General features: G+C 44.4%; 1 protein-coding gene across 1 annotated transcript in view; it reads right to left on the reverse strand.

Moving 5' to 3' along the window:
• The window catches only part of LOC126184298 (protein trachealess-like), a 310,612-nt gene that overhangs the window by 137,025 nt on the left and 150,014 nt on the right, over nucleotides 1-23,573 (reverse strand). Inside the window, exons 3-4 of the mRNA XM_049926675.1 lie at nucleotides 16,400-16,476; nucleotides 2,429-2,518 (exon numbers count right to left, since the gene is read on the reverse strand). Coding sequence (XP_049782632.1) covers nucleotides 2,429-2,518; nucleotides 16,400-16,476 — 167 coding nt within the window. The remainder of the gene's footprint in view (nucleotides 1-2,428; nucleotides 2,519-16,399; nucleotides 16,477-23,573) is intronic.

Here is a 23,573-nt window from a genome sequence, read left to right on the forward strand (position 1 = left end):
TTACACACTACTTAATCTAACTTCAACTAACTTACACTAAAGACAACACACACACAAACCCAAGCCCGAGGGACGACTCGAACCTCCGACAGGGGGAGGCACGCGAACCGTGACAAGGCGCCTCAGTTCGTACGGCTACACCGCGCGGCGGAGGATTTGGATATCTGACATATGTTGAAGCAAAATGTAGAAGATGAGTTATTTGCGCCATTTTTTGTAGTGTACTGCTGTCTGATGACATGTTTCTCCGACTCTGTACATATACTCTGGGCTTCCTTTTTTTACATATTTTTCAGCTTTTCCAGTGCCACTTGATAATGGCCAAAAGATCCAAATTGCAATAGTCAAACAAATAATTTCTACTGTCAGTGCCGAAAATTATATCCTCCAAAAAATTGTACCCGACTGTGAAATTCGACTATGAGAAGTTAATCAGCTAATGTTGTGCTTATATCGTAAATATGTACCATTAGTCGTCAAAATAAGATGATCTGAAACATAATTTAACACATAGTTCCGTAGAAACACCCTTAGAGTCGTCTACTGCGAGACACAAAACCTGTTTTCAAAGTAGACGCTGTCACCCGCCGGTGCAACATCCTTGTAACAGTCCCCGCATCTACGATTGATGTTCAACCCTTTGAGGCATCCGCTTGCACTTGGCTGCTGGAATGCAGACACTAGAATACAAATTGATAACAACGTCTAGTCGATCCGAACGACTTTCTCTTCAGCTTCTAGAATTACGAGAATACTGTACTGTTCGACAACACTGTGCGGAATTACAACTAGGAGTATGCATGTATCATAATGAGCACAGGCCGAAGCGAAGTTTTGTGGACTGTGTGTCAATGGCTGTGGACGAAGGAAACTCACCAAAATGCTATAGTATGCCAAGTCTTGCGGCAACTGGTAGTTTCCATTCTTTGACAGCGTTTTGACCCTGTAACTAAACGGAACAGGGTCAATCCCGCTAACTGTAATAGAACTGCTTCGTGAGTTTGTGTTTGTACATTTACTGTGCGATAAGCTGTCAGGTATATACAAGAGTCGTCTTTGGACTCTCAGTGAACGATTCAGACACACTCCTCCAATGAAAGGCGTTTACAACCTCTCACACTTAGTTCTATCAAGTATACCGAGCTCAGATATGTTCGACAGGTTTTCCCTTGACTAATCTTATCAGCCTCACTCAGCTACCAAAACTGCAAAAAAATGGTTCAAATGGCTCTGAGCACTATGGGACTTAACATCGGAGGTCATCAGTCCCCTAGATCTTAGAACTACTTAAACCTAACTAACCTAAGGATATCACACACATCCATGCCCGAGGCAGGATTCGAACCTGTGGCCGTAGCAGTCGCGTGGTTCCGTACTGAAGCGCCTAGAAGCGCTCGGCCACCGCGGCTGGCCCAAAACAGCAACACTATGATTTTTACCACGAGTTAGCCCAAAGACCGTTGAGAACCATGGTTTTCCCCTGCAGTATTATCTCGGACATCTACTCTTTCAGGACACGAAATTGGAGACATATACTTTGCATTCAATTCTAAAGGAGGTGACACACTTCGAGTCAAAACGATCGACTTCTGATGCTGTACGTGTAGCTACAAGTTTTATATATTGTAGCACTGCACCTGTTTAATGAACAGTTCAGATTACATATGGGACGCACACAGAGTCATTGTCAGATTACAGGAAGTCCTGAATGAACACACCGGATGTATTTCTCTCTCAGTCACTTATCTGTGCCGACTGGTCCACTGACATAATCCAATGAATTCAGTGGTATGCTATTTCCTGAGAGACGGTATGTTTTACTCAAACACCCATATGACTTTAATAAGGGCCTGCCGCTGTGCCCGAGTGGTTCTAGGCGCTTCAGTCCGGAACCGCGCTGCTGCTACGGTCGCGGGTTCGAATCCTGCCTCGGGCATGGATGTGTGTGATGCCCTTAGGTTAGTTAGGTTTAAGTAGTTCTAAGTCCAGGGCACTGATGACCTCAGATGTTGAGTCCCATAGTGCTTAGAGCCATTTGAACCATTTCTGAACTTTAATAAGGAATATGAACATTTGCGTTATGACACGTCACCTCTGATGCCGCATTAAAGTATGAAAGAATATAATTTGTCATCTGACGATGACCTAAGAAGCCCCAAATCCGATATCTGATTAAATATGTAATAATTGCAGAACATCAGGGAAGGTTTCCATTTTTATATTTTGTATTTCTCTTAGATGCATAGAGGGAAAATTCATTTAACGTAATAAATATGCAGTGAATACGACTGAAAGGAAACTCTAATATAACAACTGTCAGCAATTTAAGTGACATTTTTAGTTAACCTGTAAAAAGAAAAAGGGTTCATAAATAATTACGAGGTATGTTGCACGTGAACTCAGCAACTGTGGTTGATGTTATACCGACCTGTGAGAGCCCCAGGTAGATGGAGACGGTCTCCGAAATGTACAGAAACCGCGCGTCTGCAGCCAGGGCGAAGGCGAATCCGTCCAGCGACTGCAAACAACACAAAATTATCTTACATTTTCCCATAATTCATACCTACGAAATTACCACCACCTGATAAGAAAAAATCGATACACAGTATTGATAACTCAAGATTGACAACTGTAGAAATGTGCAGTGAACGGACTATAGTATCGACAGAATTCACACGTACAGGGGAGGAAGAGTGGGACCGAAAGTACTTTATAAACAAAGAAGAAATAATCGTTTTTATCTCTCTGAGAACTGACTAATTAAATTACTGTTGCAAGTAAAGAAAAAGAGATGGGATCCATACCAAGGTAACAGTAAAAAACAAATTTTAGGCAGAGAGCACTTTTGATCAAAAGTTATCACCGACGAGAGAGCTTTTACAAGACGCGACAGATTTGATAGCCACAAGACGTTCGTCTAAGACTTTTCGTCCTGAATGCTTGCGAAATTAGAAAGTTGTATATTATATACATGCAGTTTGTATTTACACGCGAGAATTCCAGAAGACATTTTTAATGCTAATATTAATATTTCGTGCCAAGTTCAGCTGGTTTACTGTTTACTTTCTATACAGCGAGTTATTTTCACCGTATACAATACGGATTGATCGATGAGAGGGTACACAACAAAAAAGGTGTAATGAACTTATGTCCAGAAATGCATGGTTTACACGTTAGAGAGACTCTGGTCTAATACGTTCTGTACCATGCAGCCACAATTACAGTATGTGTTGAAAATGATTCCCGCGTGCCTCAACGCATGCGTGTGCGCGCAATAGCATGTTTTGTCTCATATGTTCACATCGGCCAGGCTGTATCCGTACAGTCTCAAAGGCAGCATGAATACACTGCTCCATTGTCTCCACATCTGGAATGGACTCTGCATACATGATACTTTTGAGATGCCCCATAACCAGAAATCGCACGGGTTGAGATCCAGTGAACGAGCAGCCCATGCAACTGGACCTCCTCGTCCGATCCATCGACCAGGGAAGACACAACTGAGGTGCGTCCGGACGTTAACGACGAAATGGGCTGGAGCACCATCATGTTTCAGCCACATAACCGCTCGAATCATCAGTGGCACTTCTTCCAGCAGGGGAGACAAAGTCACCCCCAAGAAACGTCGATAGTTCCGCCTTGTTAGGCGATGTTGAAGGAAGACTCGTCCCAAAATACGTTCGCCAATGTACCGGCCCACATATTCCGGCTGTACCGATTCTGCTGATTCACTGTCACCATACCATGTGGGTTCTGCGTACTATCGCACATATGAATGTTATGAAAGTTGATGATACCACTCCTCGTAAAGGTGGCCTCATTTGTGAATAGGATAGATGACACAAATCCCGCGATTGTGGTTGCCTGGTGAAGAAACCAGTGACAAACTGCTCCCGATGTTGAAAGTCTGCAGCTAGTGAGCCCTGCACACGCTGTAAGTGATAAGGGTAGAAACAATTGTCATGGAGAATGTTCCACACGGCCGTCTGGCTTATCCCATACTGGTGCGCCAACTGCCTAGTACTGACACGGCGGTCGCCTTCCACAGCGTTGATCACATTTTCCTGCAAGTCGGGTACGTCTTTCATGATTTCCTGCTTCTAGAAACGATCCTGTCTCAGACAGACGGCGAAACGCTGTTGCAAACCTTGAACGCTGTGGTTGTTGTCGGCGGCGATAGATCTCCTGACACAACCTTGCTGCCTGCTGCCTGCTGCCCGCTGCCGTTTGCCTTTCCGTAAGTAAACACCACGTCGGCCAGCTCTCGATTCGAATATGGAACCACTGTGTACAACGCTGTATCACATCCACTACGAGGTGGGTCAGCAAGGGAAGTGAATCGGACACAACATTACAATTAGTATTGCGGAAGAGGACGCTAGGGTGTGACGTATGAGGAACAGTATCATGGAACAGTATCACCCTCTAGAAAGAAACCATGCATACTGTAACTGTGGCTACATGGTACAGCGCGTATTAGTCCGCAGTCTATGTAACGAAGCATGATTGAATAAATGGTGTCTAGCGTGGAAACCATGCATTTCCTGAAATAAGTTCATTAGACCTTTTATGTTCCGTATCCGCTCATCGATCAATCCTTAGAGTTTGTACACGGTGGAAAAAATCCCCCTATATAAATGGACTACAATCTAGAATAAAAATGAGTACATAATGGTTACAAAAATTTGCAGATACTGAAATGACCAGTATTCTTGATAAACCATATTTCAAAGCTCTAAATCTTACGGCCTATGGCTATCGGAACCGCTTCAGAGGAAGGTCATCTGAATACTAGGAATGGACGATTCCACCATATTCGTTGACATTATATATATATATATATATATATATATATATATATATATATATATATATATCTGGTCAGGTCCATCCCATGACACAATGTTTATTTTCCAGTGGTGATGCTGTGTTACAAGACCATTTGGCCCCTGTTCACACAGCTCCATCGCCCAGGACTGTGTTGGTGTGAGCATGAGGATGAATTGTCTCATCTTCCCTGGCCAATGCTGTGACCAGGTCTGAATAATATTTAGCCTTTGTGGTCTACTTTGAAAAGGAGGTTGCATGAACGCTATCCACCTCCATCATCGTTAGCTGACTTGCCACTATTTTGCAGGCAGAGTAGCATAAAAAATAAAAAGCAGTAAAAAATTCCTTCGAAAACAGTACAGGTCCTGTATTTATCCACGCCGAGAAGACTGGGAGCTCTTAGGCATAGTAATGTGATGCGTTTGTGGTGTTTACATATTGGTGTTTACATTGTCTGGAGCAAGGCTGGATGCGTCAAGACTGTGTTCTGGCGATGTGGACGTTAATGTCACATTTTATTAACTCATCTAGCACTGTGGGTGGTTGCTCGGTAATCGAAGCAAAAGAAAAATGAAAAGGAAATGGTGCATCAAATTGGTTTCTCCATATTTGGTCAATACAGCAAAGTGGTGTTTGTGCCTCGCATCTAGTAATCGAACTAACGTAAACATTTATAAATACACTCCTGGAATTTGAAATAAGAACACCGTGAATTCATTGTCCCAGGAAGGGGAAACTTTATTGACACATTCCTGGGGTCAGATACATCACATGATCACACTGACAGAACAACAGGCACATAGACACAGCCAACAGAGCATGCACAATGTCGGCACTAGTACGGTGTATATCCACCTTTCGCAGCAATGCAGGCTGCTATTCTCCCATGGAGACGATCGTAGAGATGCTGGATGTAGTCCTGTGGAACGGCTTGCCATGCCATTTCCACCTGGCGCCTCAGTTGGACCAGCGTTCGTGCTGGACGTGCAAACCGCGTGAGACGACGCTTCATCCAGTCCCAAACATGCTCAATGGGGGACAGATCCGGAGATCTTGCTGGCCAGGGTAGTTGACTTACACCTTCTAGAGCACGTTGGGTGGCACGGGATACATGCGGACGTACATTGTCCTGTTGGAACAGCAAGTTCCCTTGCCGGTCTAGGAATGGTAGAACGATGGGTTCAATGACGGTTTGGATGTACCGTGCACTATTCAGTGTCCCCTCGACGATCACCAGTGGTGTACGGCCAGTGTAGGAGATCGCTCCCCACACCATGATGCCGGGTGTTGGCCCTGTGTGCCTCGGTCGTATGCAGTCCTGATTGTGGCGCTCACCTGCACGGCACCAAACACGCATACGACCATCATTGGCACCAAGGCAGAAGCGACTCTCATCGCTGAAGACGACACGTCTCCCTTCGTCCCTCCATTCACGCCTGTCGCGACACCACTGGAGGCGGGCTGCACGATGTTGGGGCGTGAGCGGAAGACGGCCTAACGGTGTGCGGGACCGTAGCCCAGCTTCATGGAGACGGTTGCGAATGGTCCTCGCCGATACCCCAGGAGCAACAGTGTCCCTAATTTGCTGGGAAGTGGCGGTGCGGTCCCCTACGGTACTGCGTAGGATCCTACGGTCTTGGCGTGCATCCGTGCGTCGCTGCGGTCCGGTCCCAGGTCGACGGGCACGTGCACCTTCCGCCGACCACTGGCGACAACATCGATGTACTGTGGAGACCTCAGGCCCCACGTGTTGAGCAATTCGGCGGTACGTCCACCCGGCCTCCCGCATGCCCACTATACGCCCTCGCTCAAAGTCCGTCAACTGCACATACGGTTCACGTCCACGCTGTCGCGGCATGCTACCAGTGTTAAAGACTGCGATGGAGCTCCGTATGCCACGGCAAACTGGCTGACACTGACGGCGGCGGTGCACAAATGCTGCGCAGCTAGCGCCATTCGACGGCCAACATCGCGGTTCCTGGTGTGTCCGCTGTGCCGTGCGTGTGATCATTGCTTGTACAGCCCTCTCGCAGTGTCCGGAGCAAGTATGGTGGGTCTGACACACCGGTGTCAATGTGTTCTTTTTTCCATTTCCAGGAGTGTATTAGGGGTTAAATTCCCGTTGATATCTAAGACATTAGAGACGCAGCACATGTTCAAACAGAGCAAGAAGCGGCAGAAAAGCGGTACTGTCCTTGCCAAACGAACCATCCCTTTATTTGCTTTAAGAGGTTTAGGGAAAACACGGAAAATCCTGCTCTTCCCGAGTACATGACCAGAGTTATAATCACCGCACCACGCCATCCGGCGTATTTTTAAATATATAGTATGGCAGATACCCAATACGAGTAGACGGATGGGCAGAGATCCGTCCATGTTATGGAATGTGCCACATGCCTAGGGCATCATTACGAAGCGGTACAAAATGGAACGAACACACAAAATAAATAATAGGGAAGGTGAGTGAAAGACTGAGATTTGTTACTTTGTCCAGCATGCTCCTCGTCTCTGATATGGGCTCCAGCAACTGTTATTACCAGTTAATGAAACAGCAGCTTCAATTACAGTAAAAGCACTCACATTCAAGACTGCCTTCCGTCCCTACCATCAAATAGCCCGTTATTTATCACAATAGGAGCCATGCTGTCATAAGTAAATGACCACTTGATAATGACTTAAAGATCTAAGCCTTTCGAGAAAATAAACACTTTATTGTGCATCTAGAGCTGGTGCGTAATAAAATGGATTTAGATTCGTTAAAGTGTTGTTGAAAAATTGAATGCTCCTGTAAAGGTAGAGATAGACATGTACAGAACTCTGACACAACCGTTTTCACATTTCCGTTGTAGTATTTGATGTCATTAACTAATCGGCCTGACGGTATGCACTACCTGATCAAAAGTATCCGGACATTCCTACGTAACACGGAATTGACCACCATAAGTCACGAGAGGCGGATCCGTCAGTATAAACTGAGGTGAGGAGTGTTGTGTTGTCTGCGGAAAGCCAATAACTGCAGAACTGATCGGTCAGGAGAGCCCATTGACTTCGAATGTGGCCTTACTGGATGTCACCTGAAGAACAATTTCGTAAGGGATATTGCAGCCCTTCTAGAGCTGGCCAAGCTGACAGGTGGTGATGTGATTGTGAAGTGGGAACAACCACAGCCCTGCCAATACCAGCCACACCTCATGCACTTGACGGACAGCGACTAGAGAGTACTGCGGAGGATGCTCGTAAAAAACGCATGGAATCAGCAGAGAAATCACTCGTGAGTTCCAGAGTGCTACCAGAAGTCCAGGAAGCACGCTGATTGTGCTTAGGGAGTTAAAAAGAACGGGGTACAATGACGGATCGACATAAGCAACACATTGCTGTCGTCAGTACTAAGCGACGCTTGAGGTGGTGTAAAGAGTGACGCCAGTGGACAGTGGATGCCTGGGAACGACTCATTTGCAGTGATGAATCACGCGATACCCTGTGGAAAGCCAATGGAAAGGTTTGGGTTTGGTGAATGCCTGGATAACTTTACAGATCGTGGCTGTGGTGTGGTTCCCTTATCGCACTTAAGAAAACGCTAAATCCAGTGGGATATGAACTCATTTTACAGCATTGTGTACTACGTACACTAGAGGAGAAGTTCTGAGACGATGATTATTTGTATCAGAATGACAATGGACCGTCATTAAGCATCATGTGTGTGGCAATGGTTTGTGGACAGTACCATTTCCGAAACGGACTGCCCTGCCCAGAGTCCCGACTTGAACCCAGCAAACACCATTGGCATGAGTTAGAACGTCCAGTTCGTTCTAGAGACAGTGAATCGCTGTCGAGCAGTTCCTATGGAGGGAGAGAAATGGAACAGTGTTACCTGAAACGACAGAAAATGTGCTTTGTTAGCAGCTGCTTGTAGTGTGGTAGTTACGTTGACACGTGATGTGTAAAGTGTGCTCAGTGACGAACGCTGCCACTCCACCCTGCCCTTTCACCATTCGGCTAATCTTTACGATGTGTGTGATAGCCCAGCAGCCCAGAAGTCTCGCAATCCTTGAATGTGTTTCTTGAAGACATATACAGCAAATCTAGCATGTGCTAAGAGTTTTAGCTTATCCACACAATTTCTGAAACCACTTAAATTCCACTTCAGTACGTCCATTATCTGTTGAAGTCGTTTTCCGTCCCTTTCTCTTTTTATCTTGGTGGGCTGTTCATGACTGCTGGAGGTGGACTAGAAGGAAAGAAGAGTAGGGTTGAAAGTCCCGTCGGCATCGAGATCAATAAAAACGAAGCACCAACTCGGATTTTTCGAGTATGGGGAAGAAAATCGTCCGTGCCCTTTAGAAGGAACAATTCTGGTCTTTGCATGGAGCGACTTGCGGAAATCACGGAAGACCTAAATATGAATGGCCAGATGCGGATTTGAAGCGTCGTCCTCTAGAATGCGGATCCAGTGGCCTAACCACTACGCCACCTCACTCGCTACCACTTCCATTCCGAAATATTCAGCATCAGAGGTGGCTGCTGATTTCAAGGCTTCAGTTGTCATTCAGTTAGACTTCTACCTGTTTTTCCTATTAAGTTTTCCTTTTTGTTAGACACACGGGAAAGTTCGTGGTTGAGTGAACCACACATTTCTGGTGAGATGTTTTCTTTTAGGGGTAATGCAGTACACTGGCAGCCGTAGAAATCTGCGAAACTGAATCTCTGACACGTGCAGGTTAGTAGAGGAGTCTCACCAGTTCGCGGACAGGCAGTTCCTGGTAGTCTACCTAAGGGACAATTTTCATTGGGCTCCCCGACACGCCTCTGACGTCACCACTCATGATGGCGGAACTGAGTTACTTGCGCTAGCAGAAAATTTAAAGAATTCTAAGATGATGGAACCAGCATACTTGTGATATTTTAATTTTAACATACTTAATGTTAAAACAAATGATCTACGGTGCTTAATTTACTACTGTTCTAAATGGACTTGCATGACCAAAGTCGCGACCTGAGCCCAACTGAACACCTTTGGCTTGAGTTCTAACGTCGACTTCGCTCCAGAGCCCAGGGTCCAACATCATCATCTTCTCTGGTTTCGGCTCTTGAGTTAGAATGAGCTGCCATTCCTCCATAGACATTCAGACACCTCGCCGAAACTATCCGCAGCAGAGCTCAAGTCGTCATAAAGGCGAAGGGTGGACTCACCCCATATTTAATGTCCATTAATAGGTATCTGGATACCTTTGATCAGATAGTGAACGTCGTAGTAACTCACAGTCATGTTGCTACAATTGTAGCAAGTTGGAATAGCTGATGTGAATGTGAAACAGAGATGCTTAAGTGAATTTAAATACTAATTTTTCCAAAAAAGGTGTCAGTTACCTCACGAAAGGACATTCTAGGTAGACTGCGAAACAGTTCTACTGCCATAAAGTACATCTCGCACAGAATGAGTAGGAGGAGAGAGTTTATTGTACATGCGGAGGCATTAATCATTTCCCTTTTCTCTACACCTGAATGAAGTAACCGAGCGACGTGTGGCAGTAGTTAAGACACTGGACTCGCCTTCTGGAGGACGCCGGAAATATCTTTATCAAGACAAATTGAGGTTTTCCATGGTTTCACTTAATTCCTTGGGGAAAATAATGGGACGGTTCCACTGGAAAGATACGGCCAATTTCTCTTCCTATTCTTTCCCAATCTGAGTTTGTGCTCCATTTGTAATGATCTCGTAGTCGAAATTTCGTTAAACACTAATCCTCCTCCATTTTAGAATGTAGTATGTCGAGGAACAGTTAATATTTTTACCAAACGACTACCTACAAGCACTGTAAAGCAGGCTGTGGAGTATACACTGCTGTGACAAAAGTCATGGGATAGGGATATGCACACACACAGATGGCGGCAGTATCGCGTACACGAGGTATAAAAGGACAGTGCATTGGCGGAGCTGTCATTTATACTTAGATGATTCATGAGAAGATGTTTCCGACGTCATTATAGCCGCACGGCGGGAAGTAACACACTTTGGACTCGAAATGGTAGTTGGAGCCAGATGCGTGGGGCATTACATTTCGGATGTGGTTAGGGAATTCAATATCTCGAGATCTACAGTGTCAAGATGTGCCGAGAACGCCAAATTTCAGCCATTACCTCTGATCACGGGCACCGCAGTGGCCGACGGCCTTCACTTATCTACCGAGAGCAGCGGCGTTTGCGCAGAAATGTCAGTGCTAACAAACGAGCAACACTGCATGAAATAACAGCCGAAATCATTGTGGGACGTACGACGAACGTATCCGTTAATAGAGTGGGACGAAATCTGGCGTTAATAGGCTAACAGCAGACGACCAACACAAGTTCTTTTCGCCTCTGCGGGGCTGGTGACAATATCGGTTGGACCCTAGACTGGAAAACGGTGGCCTGGTCAGAAGAGTCCTGATTTGAGCTAGTAAGAGCTGACGACAGGGTTCGAGTGTGGCGCAGACCCCACTAGGCCATCGACCCAAGTTGTCAACAAGGCATTCTGCAATCTGGCCCCATAATGGTGGGGGCTGTGTTTACATGGAATGGACAGCGTTCTCGGTTCCAACTGAAACGGTCATTGACTGGAAATGATTATGTTCGGCTATTTGGAAATTTTATGGATGACAGTGTGCCATGTCATCAGGACGCGATTGTTGCGACTGGTTTGAAGAACATTCTGGAAAATTCGAGCAAATGGATTGCCCACCTAGATCGCTCGACATGAATTCCATCGAAAATTTATAGGACATAATCGAGAAGTCAGTTCTTGCAAAAAATCCTACACCGGCAACACTGTCGCAGTTTTGGACGGCTATAGAGGCAGCATGCCTTACTGTTACCGAAGGGGGCTTCCAACGACTTGTTGAGTCCACCCCACAACGAACTGCTGCACAATGCCGGGAAAAAGGAGGTCCGTCTCGATATTAGGAGGTATCCCATGACTTTTGTCACCTCCGTGTATAGATGTGGCCTACACAAAAAGGTTCTTCGCCATTTCTTTTGTGGCACAGAATGAATGAAGAGGTCTGAACTGTTTTTACCGTCAATTATCGTGGTTCAAGACATCGCTTTTTCTCTTTTCTTTAACGATACATATTCATGTAGAAACTGCCGTTAAGTCTTATCGTTTCTTCGTACACGCAGTTCAATGGCTGAATCTTCAGGGATTTCTATTCACATGTTAAAAAACGCATCCGATTCGGACCACGTCCCACGTAATATGTGTTCCACTGTAAAATTAAGCGACTTCCCATCTGAAGCTGAATGCAGATACACTGCTGACCGTTTAAATGTCAACACCTTGAAGGCGGCATGCAACAAGCTAGACGTTTGGCAGCAGGCTCGAATATACGTACAGTTGTTTAGTGTTTGAGGGTAAAGGGGCAAAGTAAGTCGGAGTAACACAATCGACATTATGTATGTAAGAAAAGATGATAAAAACGTGTTTCTTATTCCGAAATCCCTTTAAAATGTTGCTTATTTTTAAGAATGCGTTGTGCGTCGTGCGAAAAGAAGAACGTCCACTAGCACGTCTCGGTATTCGAAAGCGACAGGAATGCGGCCTGTCGAGGCAGTGGGTTACTGTTCTGTAATACTGCTGCTGGCGTTAGTCAGGATCCTACAACTGACATGACAGTGTGAAAACGTCGGGTTCAGGAGTGTCATACTCTGCTGAAGCGAATTTTGTAAGTGAATGAATACCACCGAGGATTCACCGACGGTGCACTAATTTCTATACAGAGGACGACTAGAAGCCGTGAACATGTGACTAACAACGTGGCAGCTACGGCAGAAACAGCAGAATGAATGGGACCTTACAGGCGACTTAGGTGGTTCTCACAGAAAGAGCAAGCTGCGGGAGATTGTTCTGGTGGATCTGTTACCTTCCATTGGTGGACTTCGTTGGAACTACGGATGACGACGCTAGCTCACGTCTCAGGGCTTAGACGCAGTGGGTTCGCAGATGTTTGGGTATGGCATGGGATCCGTGGAACTCCAGTTCTAGAGATTTGGCATACTGTCCCCGGCAGTCGGGGACTCACTGGTGTAAAAGTAAGTAATGGTAGGATGAATATGGTTTTCCTTTTCATTTATTATTTTTTTAAATCCTCTATTTACTTTATGATTAATTTCACTGATGATTAAAAATGCTTAAATTACACACCTTGAAGTGAATATTAACGATAATTGTACACAAATTTCTGTTGCTAAGTGAAAATACGACCCACATGGGTGTCCAAGTGGCGGGAGTCAAAAGTGCAAGCAATAATAAATAAATAAAATAGTACGAAACTGAACGCCATACAGGATTTCAACTCCCCTACGAGATAAGCACCCGAGACAAGAGATACACTGTTCGCTCAGCCGTGGAGGATCCATGAGTGAGCCACCGAGGACAGTGAAAGTTGTGGGACTGCATTCATCATCATCATCATCATCATCATCATCATCATCATCATATGGTCGCAGCACTTGGCGTGATGGTATGCGATGCAGTTGGATACACAACACTATGAACTTCAGTTCCACACCCATTAATTTGGACTGGTTAAGGCCTGTGGCTTTGCCGTATCTTCGAGGTTTCCTTGACATTATCTTACAATATAAGACAAGACATTTTGTTTATTGTGCTATCCTGGCCTGCCTCAATACAGAGCCTGTTCGACTCTGCCATGGCCAGCACATTCTCCATATCTCTCAGCGACTGAATACATCTGCTCATTGTCTGACGAGAGATTAGTACGCCACCAATCACCAGCCATTACGATTGACAAACTTCAGCATAGAATTGAAACAGTGTAGAATCACATACCCTTGTCTGATATCAAAGCTCAATTCGGTTCGATGTCCATTCTGGTTAGAGCCAGATATGGCAGCTCTGTTTATGAAATTTCTCACTCTGTATATCCCCAAATCACCTACAAATTTGAAATGGTTCAAATGGGTGTAATCACTATGGTCATCAGTCCCCTAGACTTAGCTACTTAAACCTAACTAACCTAAGGACATCACACATATCCATGCCCGAGGCAGGATTCAAACCTGCGACCGTAGCAGCAGCGCGGTTCCGGATTGAAGCGCCTAGAGCCGCTCGGCCACAGCGGCCGGCGCCTACAAAATAATCTTGTATTCTTTCTAATACACAGGAAACGCACAATAACTAAAATTTCGTCATTTGCTATCCTTCTTGATGTAACAAGTTTAATGGCTACCAGTGCAAGAGCGTTTTATACGGTGTTTAAGTGCTTCCGATGCGGATGTGTTCATTACTCTGTAGCGAGGGGGAGGTGCTATAAATCCACAAGAGGCTCTTTAGTCATGCGCTAGCTGCTCCAGAGACGTTGATCCCTATGGCTGGTTGAGCCTCTATGCAGTCCTTCCAAATGGCCCCCGGGCCGGGCCGGTCTGCGCTCGAGGCACGGCTGCCAAATCAATCGCCGCCCGCCTCCGTGCCTGCTACCACGCTGCCCACCACGCTGGCTGATGATGATGATGATGATGATGGCAGTCTTGGCGGTGGTGGGGCAGACGCAGTGATGTCGCTAGCGGCGCGTCGGAGGCGACTGGGATACAGGGGCGGCCACGGGCAGCGAGGCGGCGTATTCCCGTCACGAAGTCGGGACCATTCTTTATACACCGGAGGGGGCATGTCAGCTTACACGCAGGGAGGACGGCGGGGGAAAAAAAGAGGAGCGTTTTCACAAATTGGTTGGGCGGAAGCAGAGAAAAAGTGAGAAAGGAGGAAGAAGCTGGCCGCCACTTCCTCGCAGCAGAAATCCCTAATGCAACTTACGGCGCGCATCTGCGCACACAGACCCTTTTGCGAGTACGCATTCGTGCATGCGGACACCAGATGTCTTGGCATATACCGAAATACATGGAACCGTTCGTTCTTAATGGAAATCTAGACAGAAAATGGTGCGATAGAATGTCCTTATAGAACGTAAATTTTTGCGTAAATAGTGAACGAGTCCGATGTGTCTTCCAGCTTGAAATTCCTGGTGAAAACTGCTCGCTTTCCAGAAGGAATTAAACACACACACACACACACACACAAACACACACACACACACACACACACAGAGAGAGAGAGAGAGAGAGAGAGATAGAGAACGCACAACAATATTTAAAATTCCTTGAAACTTCTGCTGACTTTGGAAACATTTTAGGAAAATCAATTGATTTACTGGTTCTACGGCGCGGCTGAGAGCTATCGCTAAGACCTGAAATCAAATATCTATCTTGGACTGATATATGGTACTGTGGTTAGAGCCGCAGATAGCACAGTGTCTCTTCAATCCTATAAAATGTCTAATGTCTATGATATCCATGCAGAGTGTAGGTAATTATTTCGTAGATTCATTTCAGATATGCAGAAAAATTGTGTGCCGTATTACTGGGACGGCAACACGACTTGTCCCCGGTCATTTTGACTGTATTAGGTACATTTTTATGTGACTTAATCAAAACTGAAAATAAAATATAGGTGCAAGAAATTAAGCCAGGTAATCTGCTGTAGCGCAGTGTATTTGTTACACGAATAAAATTATAAATAAGAGTGTTAAAAAGAAAAATTAGTACTAGTGATGAATAATAATAAGTTAAAAGCTGCAAAAGTATTGCATGTTGTTGTAAGGAACCTAGAACTATCATAACGTATTTATGAGGCTGAACCTCTCCAACGTTAGAGGGGATTTTCTATAACTGTGTGTAACATTTAAGTTCCTGCATGGAGCAGTAACTGGTATGAAGCTGTAAAAATCTGGTACTTTTTATTACTACCTTTTTATAGAGTAATTTAAGAGTCAACGGTATGACGTAACTTTATTGTTTCACAAGCAATAAGCGAAGTGGTATTTCACACAACTAGTTTTCCATCGTTATTACCTTAACTACAGTGGTTTCATTGATCTTAATTAACAGGGTGTTTTAAGTTTTAGACTGGGAAAAACACTTTAGAGATTAAAAAATTCTACCGATCTACATATAATCCATAAAAACACACTCCCAAAATATGCATCCGACGAGTGATTTAAGATAAATGCTTAAAGATTCATTGAATTTTCAATCCGAAACTCTCGCTGTTTACTTTTCAAGGGGCCATTAAATGTTTTTCAGGTGAGACTGTCTCTAATAGTCGTCGAGGTAGTGTTCAGTAGGCATGCAGAAACAAGTATTGTTGTGGTACACTCGAAAGCGATCTTTTTCTCTAATATCAAAAGAGAGATGTCATGCAATCATTCTCACACACAATTTACAAAATACTAATAACAATCTATTGTAGCTCAGTGGTCTAGTACAAGTGTCTGAATTGGACGCCACATGGGCGAGCTGTGTGCCTCTAACCTACCCCAGTTATTCAAACGGGGAAAGTGGACCTAAAGTTTAACCTGGAACCCGAACGACGAGTCGTTTATGGCGAATCTCCACATCACTGAGAGGCAAATGCTAAGTTAAAAGGCAGACTGAAAATTTCGTGGTCCGTACTAAATAACAACAAAGAAAAACACTATCCTTTGTTGACTAGGACAAATTCCGTAACATCTAGCACACATACTTGCAGAATATGGGTTCCTTGGTGCTGCTCGAACATTTCCATCGCTATTCCAGCAACAGAACGCGGCCGGACAGGGCCTGAAAGGAAAAAACAGTATGCATAATTAACATTTGCTTCTAACTATGTAATTTCAGTGTTATATCTGGATGGAAATGTGTATGGTTTAGAAATGATTTCAGACTTGCGAAAATGAATAAAATCCATACATAGTCTAAAAATGGGTGTGGAGGAAAGAACTACCTACCCATCAAAGGAGTGGTGAGGAGAGTGAAAAAGCAGTGTAGGCCACGACGAGCGATTACTCTCACTTTATTCATCCAGTATCTGATAATGAGAGCACTTAGTGATTTGCAGTAAACTTTTTACATAATGTCAGACCTTTCAGAAACATTTTCTCGCTGTCAACTCACACAAAATGATGAAAGGAAAAAGAGGTTTATCGCTTCCTACGTTTTCGTTGTTCATGCAGTAGAAGTTCCGCATGAAGCATGACGTTTTAATGTATTAATTCTATACTACTAGCTGCATTTGCGGCACATTTTACAGACAGTATTCACATGTACCACTGAATGTACCAGCAAATTTATATCATTGTACGACACATACTATAGGACATTAATCATCGAGCTGCGTGAAAATGAAACTGCAAGACGAAGTACGCTGCAGATACAGACGAAATATGTGTATAGAAACGCGTGAAATATGTAAAATACACACATAAAAAAACAGTTTGGATCACCCCGGTTCCCAGAATTCCTGAAGACAGACGTTGACTGTGGCTATTGTATCACAGACACAGTTCCTTTGACTGTTCAGAGATATCACTAAAACCACCCAAAGATGTAAACAACCTTACATGAGCAGCCAGCCGATCAGTTCCAGTCATTACACCAGGAAGGAGGTACACGGCGCGAGTTGACTGTAGTTCAACCATGCCTAGACGGTCAATACCGCGGTTCGATCGCGTCCACATTGTTACTTTGTGCCAGGAAGGACTCTCAACAAGGGAAGTGCCCAGGCGTCTCGGAGTGAACCAAAGCGATGTTGTACGGACATGGAGAAGATACGAAGAGACAGGGACTGTCGATGACATGCCTCGCTCAGGTCACCCAAGGGCTACTACTGCAGGGGATGACCGCTACCTACGGATTATGGCTCAGAGGAACCCTGACAGCAACGCCACCATGTTGAATAATGCTTTTCGTGCAGCGACAGAACTTCGCGTTACCACTAAAACTGTGTGCAATTGGCTGTATGATGCGCAACTTCACTCCCGACGTCCATGGCGAGTACCATCTTTGCAACCACGCCACCATGCAGCGCGGTACGGATGGGCCCAACAACATGCCGAATGGACCGCTCAGACTTGACATCACGTTGTCTTTACCGATGAGTGTCGCATATGCTTTCAACCAGACAATCGTCGGAGACGTGTTTGGAGGTAACCCGGTCAGGCTGAAAGCCTTAGACACACTGTCCAGCGAGTGCAGCAAGGTGGAGGTTCAAAAAATGGTTCAAATGGCTCTGAGCACTATGGGACTTAACTTCTAAGGTCATCAGTCCCCTAGAACTTAGAACTACTTAAACCTAACTAACCTAAGGACATCACACACATCCATGCCCGAGGCAGGATTCGAACCTGCGACCGTAGCGGTCACGCGGTTCCAGACTGTAGCGCCTTTAACCGCTTGGCCACACTGGCCGGCAAGGTGGAGGTTCCCTGCTGTTTTGGTGTGGCATTATGTGGGGCCTCCGGTAGCTGAATGGTCAGCGTGACGGATTGTCAGTCCTCTGGGTCCGGGTTCGATTACCGGCTGGGTCGGGGAATTTTCTCCGCCCAGGAACTGGGTGTTGTACTGTCCTCATCATCATCCTATCATCCTCATCGACTGCAGGTCGCCGAAGTGGCGTCAAATTGAAAGACCGGCACCCGGCGAACGGCCTGCCCGACGGGGGACCTAGCCATACGGTTAAATAAATAAATAAATAATGTGGGGCCAACGTATGCTGCTGGTGGTCGTGTAAGGCGCCGTAATGGCTGTACGATACGTGAATGCCATCCTCCGACCGACAGTGCAACCATGTCGGCAGCATATTAGTGAGGCATTCGTCTTCATGGACGACAATTCGCGCCCCCATCGTGCACATCTTGTGAATTACTTGTTTCAAGATAACGACATCGCTCGATTAGAGTGGTCAGCATGTTCTCGAGACATGAACCCTATCGAAGATGCCTGAGACAAATTGAAAGGGCTGTTTATGGACGACGTGACCCACCAAGCACTCTGAGGGATCTACGACGAATCGCCGTTGAGGAGTGGGACAATTTGGACCAACAGCGCCTTGATGAACTAGTGGATAGTATGCTATGACTAATACAGGTATGCATCGATGCAAGAGGACGTGCTACTGGGTATTAGAGGTACCGGTGTGTAGAGCAATCTGGACCACCACCTCTGAAGGTCTCGCTGTATGGTGGTACTACATACAATGTGCGGTTCTCAGAGCAATAAAAATGGTGGAAATGATGTTTATGTTGATCTCTATTCCAATTTTCTGTACAGTTTCAGGAACTCTCGGAACCGAGGTGATGCAAAACTTTTTTGGTGTGTGTAGATGTGAAATAAAAACTTAGCCAAAATTCCTGAAATGATTTCAACAAAATTTGGTACACATATTAGTTAAAATCTGGAAAGAAATACTATGGGGTAAGAACCACCAGCATTCTATTAGCGTTGGGGTGATAACATGGAGAGAGAATGGGAGAGGAGGAGACTGACTGTCAGAGCGAGAGAAGGAGGAGATAGGACACAGGGACGGGGAGAGGCAGATGGACAGAAAGGGGGAGGAGGAGGAAATGGACAGAGAAAAGGAAGAGGAGGAGGTGTACAGAGAGAGGAGAGGGGAGGAGACGACCAGAGGACGGACGAGGGAATGAACAGCCAGAGGGGGAAGAGGAAATGGACAAGGAAAGGGAGCGGAAGAGATGGACAGAGAGCGGATGAAGGAGGAGATAGAGAGGCAGAGGAGGAGATGGACAGAGGAAGAAGGAGCAGATGGACAGAAGGGGGAGGAGAGACGGACAGAGAGAGGCATGGAGCAGTTGGACGGAGAGAAGGGTAGGAGGAGATGGACAGAGTAAGGGAGTGGAGGAGCTGGACAGAGAGAGTGGAGAGGAGGAGATGGACTAAGAGAGTAGTGGATTAAATACATACCCGTGCAACGTAGGGAACTCAGCTGTTTTATTATGAAAGAACTGCAGTTAATGCACTCACCGAAGGTACAACCGTCCTCGAGCGTGCGCTGTTATTTAATTAGAGAGATCAGTAGACTGCAGATGAACAAAAAGCCATCTTGCACGGCACCACTGTGTTCCATATTGTCTCTGTATCAGGCCATCATCTTGAATTCACTTATGAGCCGAAATGGACTTTAGTGGTAAGCGCGATATTTCCTTGTCAGCCGAGCCCCGGCGGTCGTTTGCGCTCTGGACGATTTGACGCAAAATACCGCCACATATTGAGACCCGGGACAGCCCAGGCTTCACTTAGGGGGGCTAGTTGCCAGATATTAAGCTGGTACGTGCCATAGGTTTACTTCGGTCTCCGTACGATGCAATCATCCCCGACACCGTCATATTGGATGCGTCGTGCGAGGTTCCAGATTAGACACGATCCTTGGTCCGCCGCCCGAGCCGCGGGGGAGAGATACGTAATTGGCACTCTTTAAGGGTGGTAGCGGCCGAGGGGAGCTAACTATATCATTGCTGGACTATTGACGTCAAATATGACAGGGGGCCTGTCGCGCCACCGTACTCAATTAGCTGCGCCTCGCGCCTGCCACTTATGCGACACGGCAGAACTGCCGCTACAATAAACTGCTCGCGCGCCACACTACTTTGCATCAAAATCGTCTTCCTCAGAACCAAATAGGCAAACACCACCTTGCGTATTCAGACAGATAAAATGTTGCAGACATTTTCAGAGATTTATGAACAAACAGTGTAAACCACGTTTATGTAACTGCTGTGACATGTTTCGGCCGAATAACGCTATCTTCAGATTTCAAACTAGAATAAAGAGAAATAAAAACATTAATTGTTCTCTCTCAGCTAAGGATTTTTATAATAATGCATGAATGAGATACATACGTAAATGTACTAGGTGACCTAAAATATAGTGCAGTTGCTACCTCAAGAGTCTGCTGGTGCGCGTCATTACAATTGAGATTACACAGTAAGGGCCGCGATTATATATGGGCGTCCGTCAGACCCTTGGTGATACTATTACGATAGAACAGAACAGTAGCTTCAAATAAAGTTCGTCCTGACTGTGACTTTTCATATGGGCACATATATTGCAAAAACCTAAAATATGAATAACATGTATTAAAATAGTAGATATTTAAATTAAAAAATGAAGCTACAATTTTTAGAATATTTACGCTGAATTCACGAATTTTGTTTTATATTTCGAGTTACACCTTTATTTTACGAGGGAGAACTCAGTATTCACACCTAAAAAACGAAGTCTGTAACGATTTTGGAAAATTCGCAGGAAAGAAAGTTACTCGTATATTTGGAGATGATTGATTTGTATTTTATCTAAGTGTTGATCTCTACAGCTAGATCTATGTTCCGCAAGCAACCTTATAGTGAATTTTCTAGCTCTCCCAATGCGACAGAACTTCTTCTGTTCATGTTATGTGTTACTAATTTGCTTGGAAAAAATAATCTGAATTCTCAGGCATTTCAATGAGGGGATGCTATTTGAAAATAAAATTCGCAAATACCTACCGAATCTCGATAAAGTAGTTCACAGGATCTCAACGGGTACTCAACATAGGCAAATGTAAATCTGTGCTCTCCCGTGTAGCTGTTGTAGGCGTTGAGTGAAATGTGGGATGGAAGAAGTTTATAGACCTAAAAAATTTGTTGTACAGTAGCTTATTTAATTCTGAAGCATTCTCTACATTATTTTGTGCTAGAATGATTATTCAGCAACATCGTTATGCAACAGTCAGACATTTAGGAAAATGAAACTCGTAACTTTACAGCGGAAAGTGCGCTGGAATGAATCATCTCATTAGATTAAAACTGTGTGCCTGATGAAAACTCCAGCAGGATGTTTGCATCGAAGCGTACGGCAAACGGTAACAACCAATGATATTTTACTTCAGATTGACATTTTATCCATGGTAATCAGTGTGCGGCACCTTAATCGTAAGATCTATAGCTGCAGCATCTCTCTTTTCCTTACGGTTGGTATGGGGAGGTCGACTTCCCCGGAAGCTGCCAGTCGTGGATGAGTACTTACTGGTGTGCCGTACAAGGAAGGAGTTTTCTTCCCAAATACTAACAATATAAACTGATATACTAAGAATGAAACATGGAAAATTCTGTTGTGACTCATGTTTTTGTGATGATGCCTTGGTAGATTGTAACGCAAATATAACATTATACACAAAATAGTCTTTTCTCGGCTACAGTTTGGAAGCGACTGAATATCACTTCACAATAATTTTGCGACTCTGAAATGTCATGTGTGAAATGAACATGATACTATTCTATTATTTAACGGCAAAGCAAGATTTGTATGGTTTAGAATGTCTAGCCGAGCTGACGATCCGTTTTTAAACCAAACCTGTTATAAAAGCAGTCGACTAAATGAAAATAAATGAAGCATTACCGAATGCTGAAAATCTGGAAAATACACATTTTCGAATAATGACTGAGCAAAGATTTTTACACAAATATTTTCTGTCTTCCTGTAAAAAGGTTAATGAGCAGTGACTTATATCTGAAACTTCTCAGTGCTTCAGAAGCTGACAGGCATTTCATTATACACTAAAGTGAAGCAAGCTGTTCATTAAAATATTTCGTGCGATGCTCCTCATTTGACACGAAAGTGACGAAGAGTTCAAGAATTGTTTATGTTATATGCAAGGATATAGCCATTACATTTAGATGCTTCTCTTATTAATACATTGTTTTCAAGAGTGGAAAAATACATCAAGGCACACAGGTATGGTCACTGAGTTATAGCAACACGAACGAACAAACCACAGATACACTTTGCGACCATTCATTCTTTCCCAACAGGCGTAAAGTTAATTGTGGCGGTTGCTGGATAGTGTTCAATATGAAACAAAAAATCATCGTTCAGTGGTTTTGTGTTTAATTATGTAAACAAAATACCTCATTGCGTAACTCTGTTTTCAAACACAAGTTTTTTTTCAAATTCCACAGAACTGCCAGTGGACATTGCAGATGGCGTAAGTAGAAACCGTCCGGATGCAGTAATTACATGTAGGAAATGCTTTACATCCATGATAATTTTAAAACCTAGCCAGTTTCAGCGTATTCCTAAGAAAAGATTTTAAATCCCTCGGCGACCATTATGATTTAAGTTTCCCAACTTTTTTCAGTTACGCCATCCTTGTCCAAACCGCATTCGTGTTTCATCCCTAGTGACATTATCGTTGACCAGACGCCAAGCTCTAATCTTCTAGAGATTTTCTGTAGCCGATAGCTGAGTACAATGTTTCGTATCCTGCAATGCCAAAACTACAGAAGTCGGTCACGACTTTGGTTCGTCCGCGAGTAAGCGACGGATGAGATCCTTTATAGTATTCTTGGACACTAAAGTCGTTAGTATCAAACTATATACTTCCCATAATACTACAGCGTAATCCTATATTCTCGCTGGAGTGAATTAGAAGTTATTTTTGCGACAAAGACTTTCCCACAGCATGGTTGATGTAATATGCATGTGGCTGTGAATTTCTCTGTATGAAACCGCACACTTTTTTCAAGACCAAGAAATTGAACTTCAGAAAATGTCTTATAAAAATTATTTTTATTTTTCAGACTGAATTAGTGGATTCATGGACCTCAGATGGTTAATTTCATAGATGATTTTTGCCTTTTCAGATGTAATCCACAGCAAGTCAAGGACAATTAGGAAATTATGGAAAGCAACTCTAGCGGCTGAATTCTCAAATAACAGGCTGGTTTTTGTAACTGTACAGTAACAACCTGAGATTGTAACTGATATATTTTTGTGAAAATTAGAATATACTGTTGTACGACCGCTGTCTTGAAACTGAGCAATTTACTTGCTCATGAAATCTCACATGCTTTCATGAGTAGTGGTCTAACGTTACTACTACCACT

This window comes from Schistocerca cancellata, chromosome 4, assembly GCF_023864275.1.
Source record: "Schistocerca cancellata isolate TAMUIC-IGC-003103 chromosome 4, iqSchCanc2.1, whole genome shotgun sequence".
NCBI classification, from domain to species: Eukaryota; Metazoa; Arthropoda; class Insecta; order Orthoptera; family Acrididae; genus Schistocerca; species Schistocerca cancellata.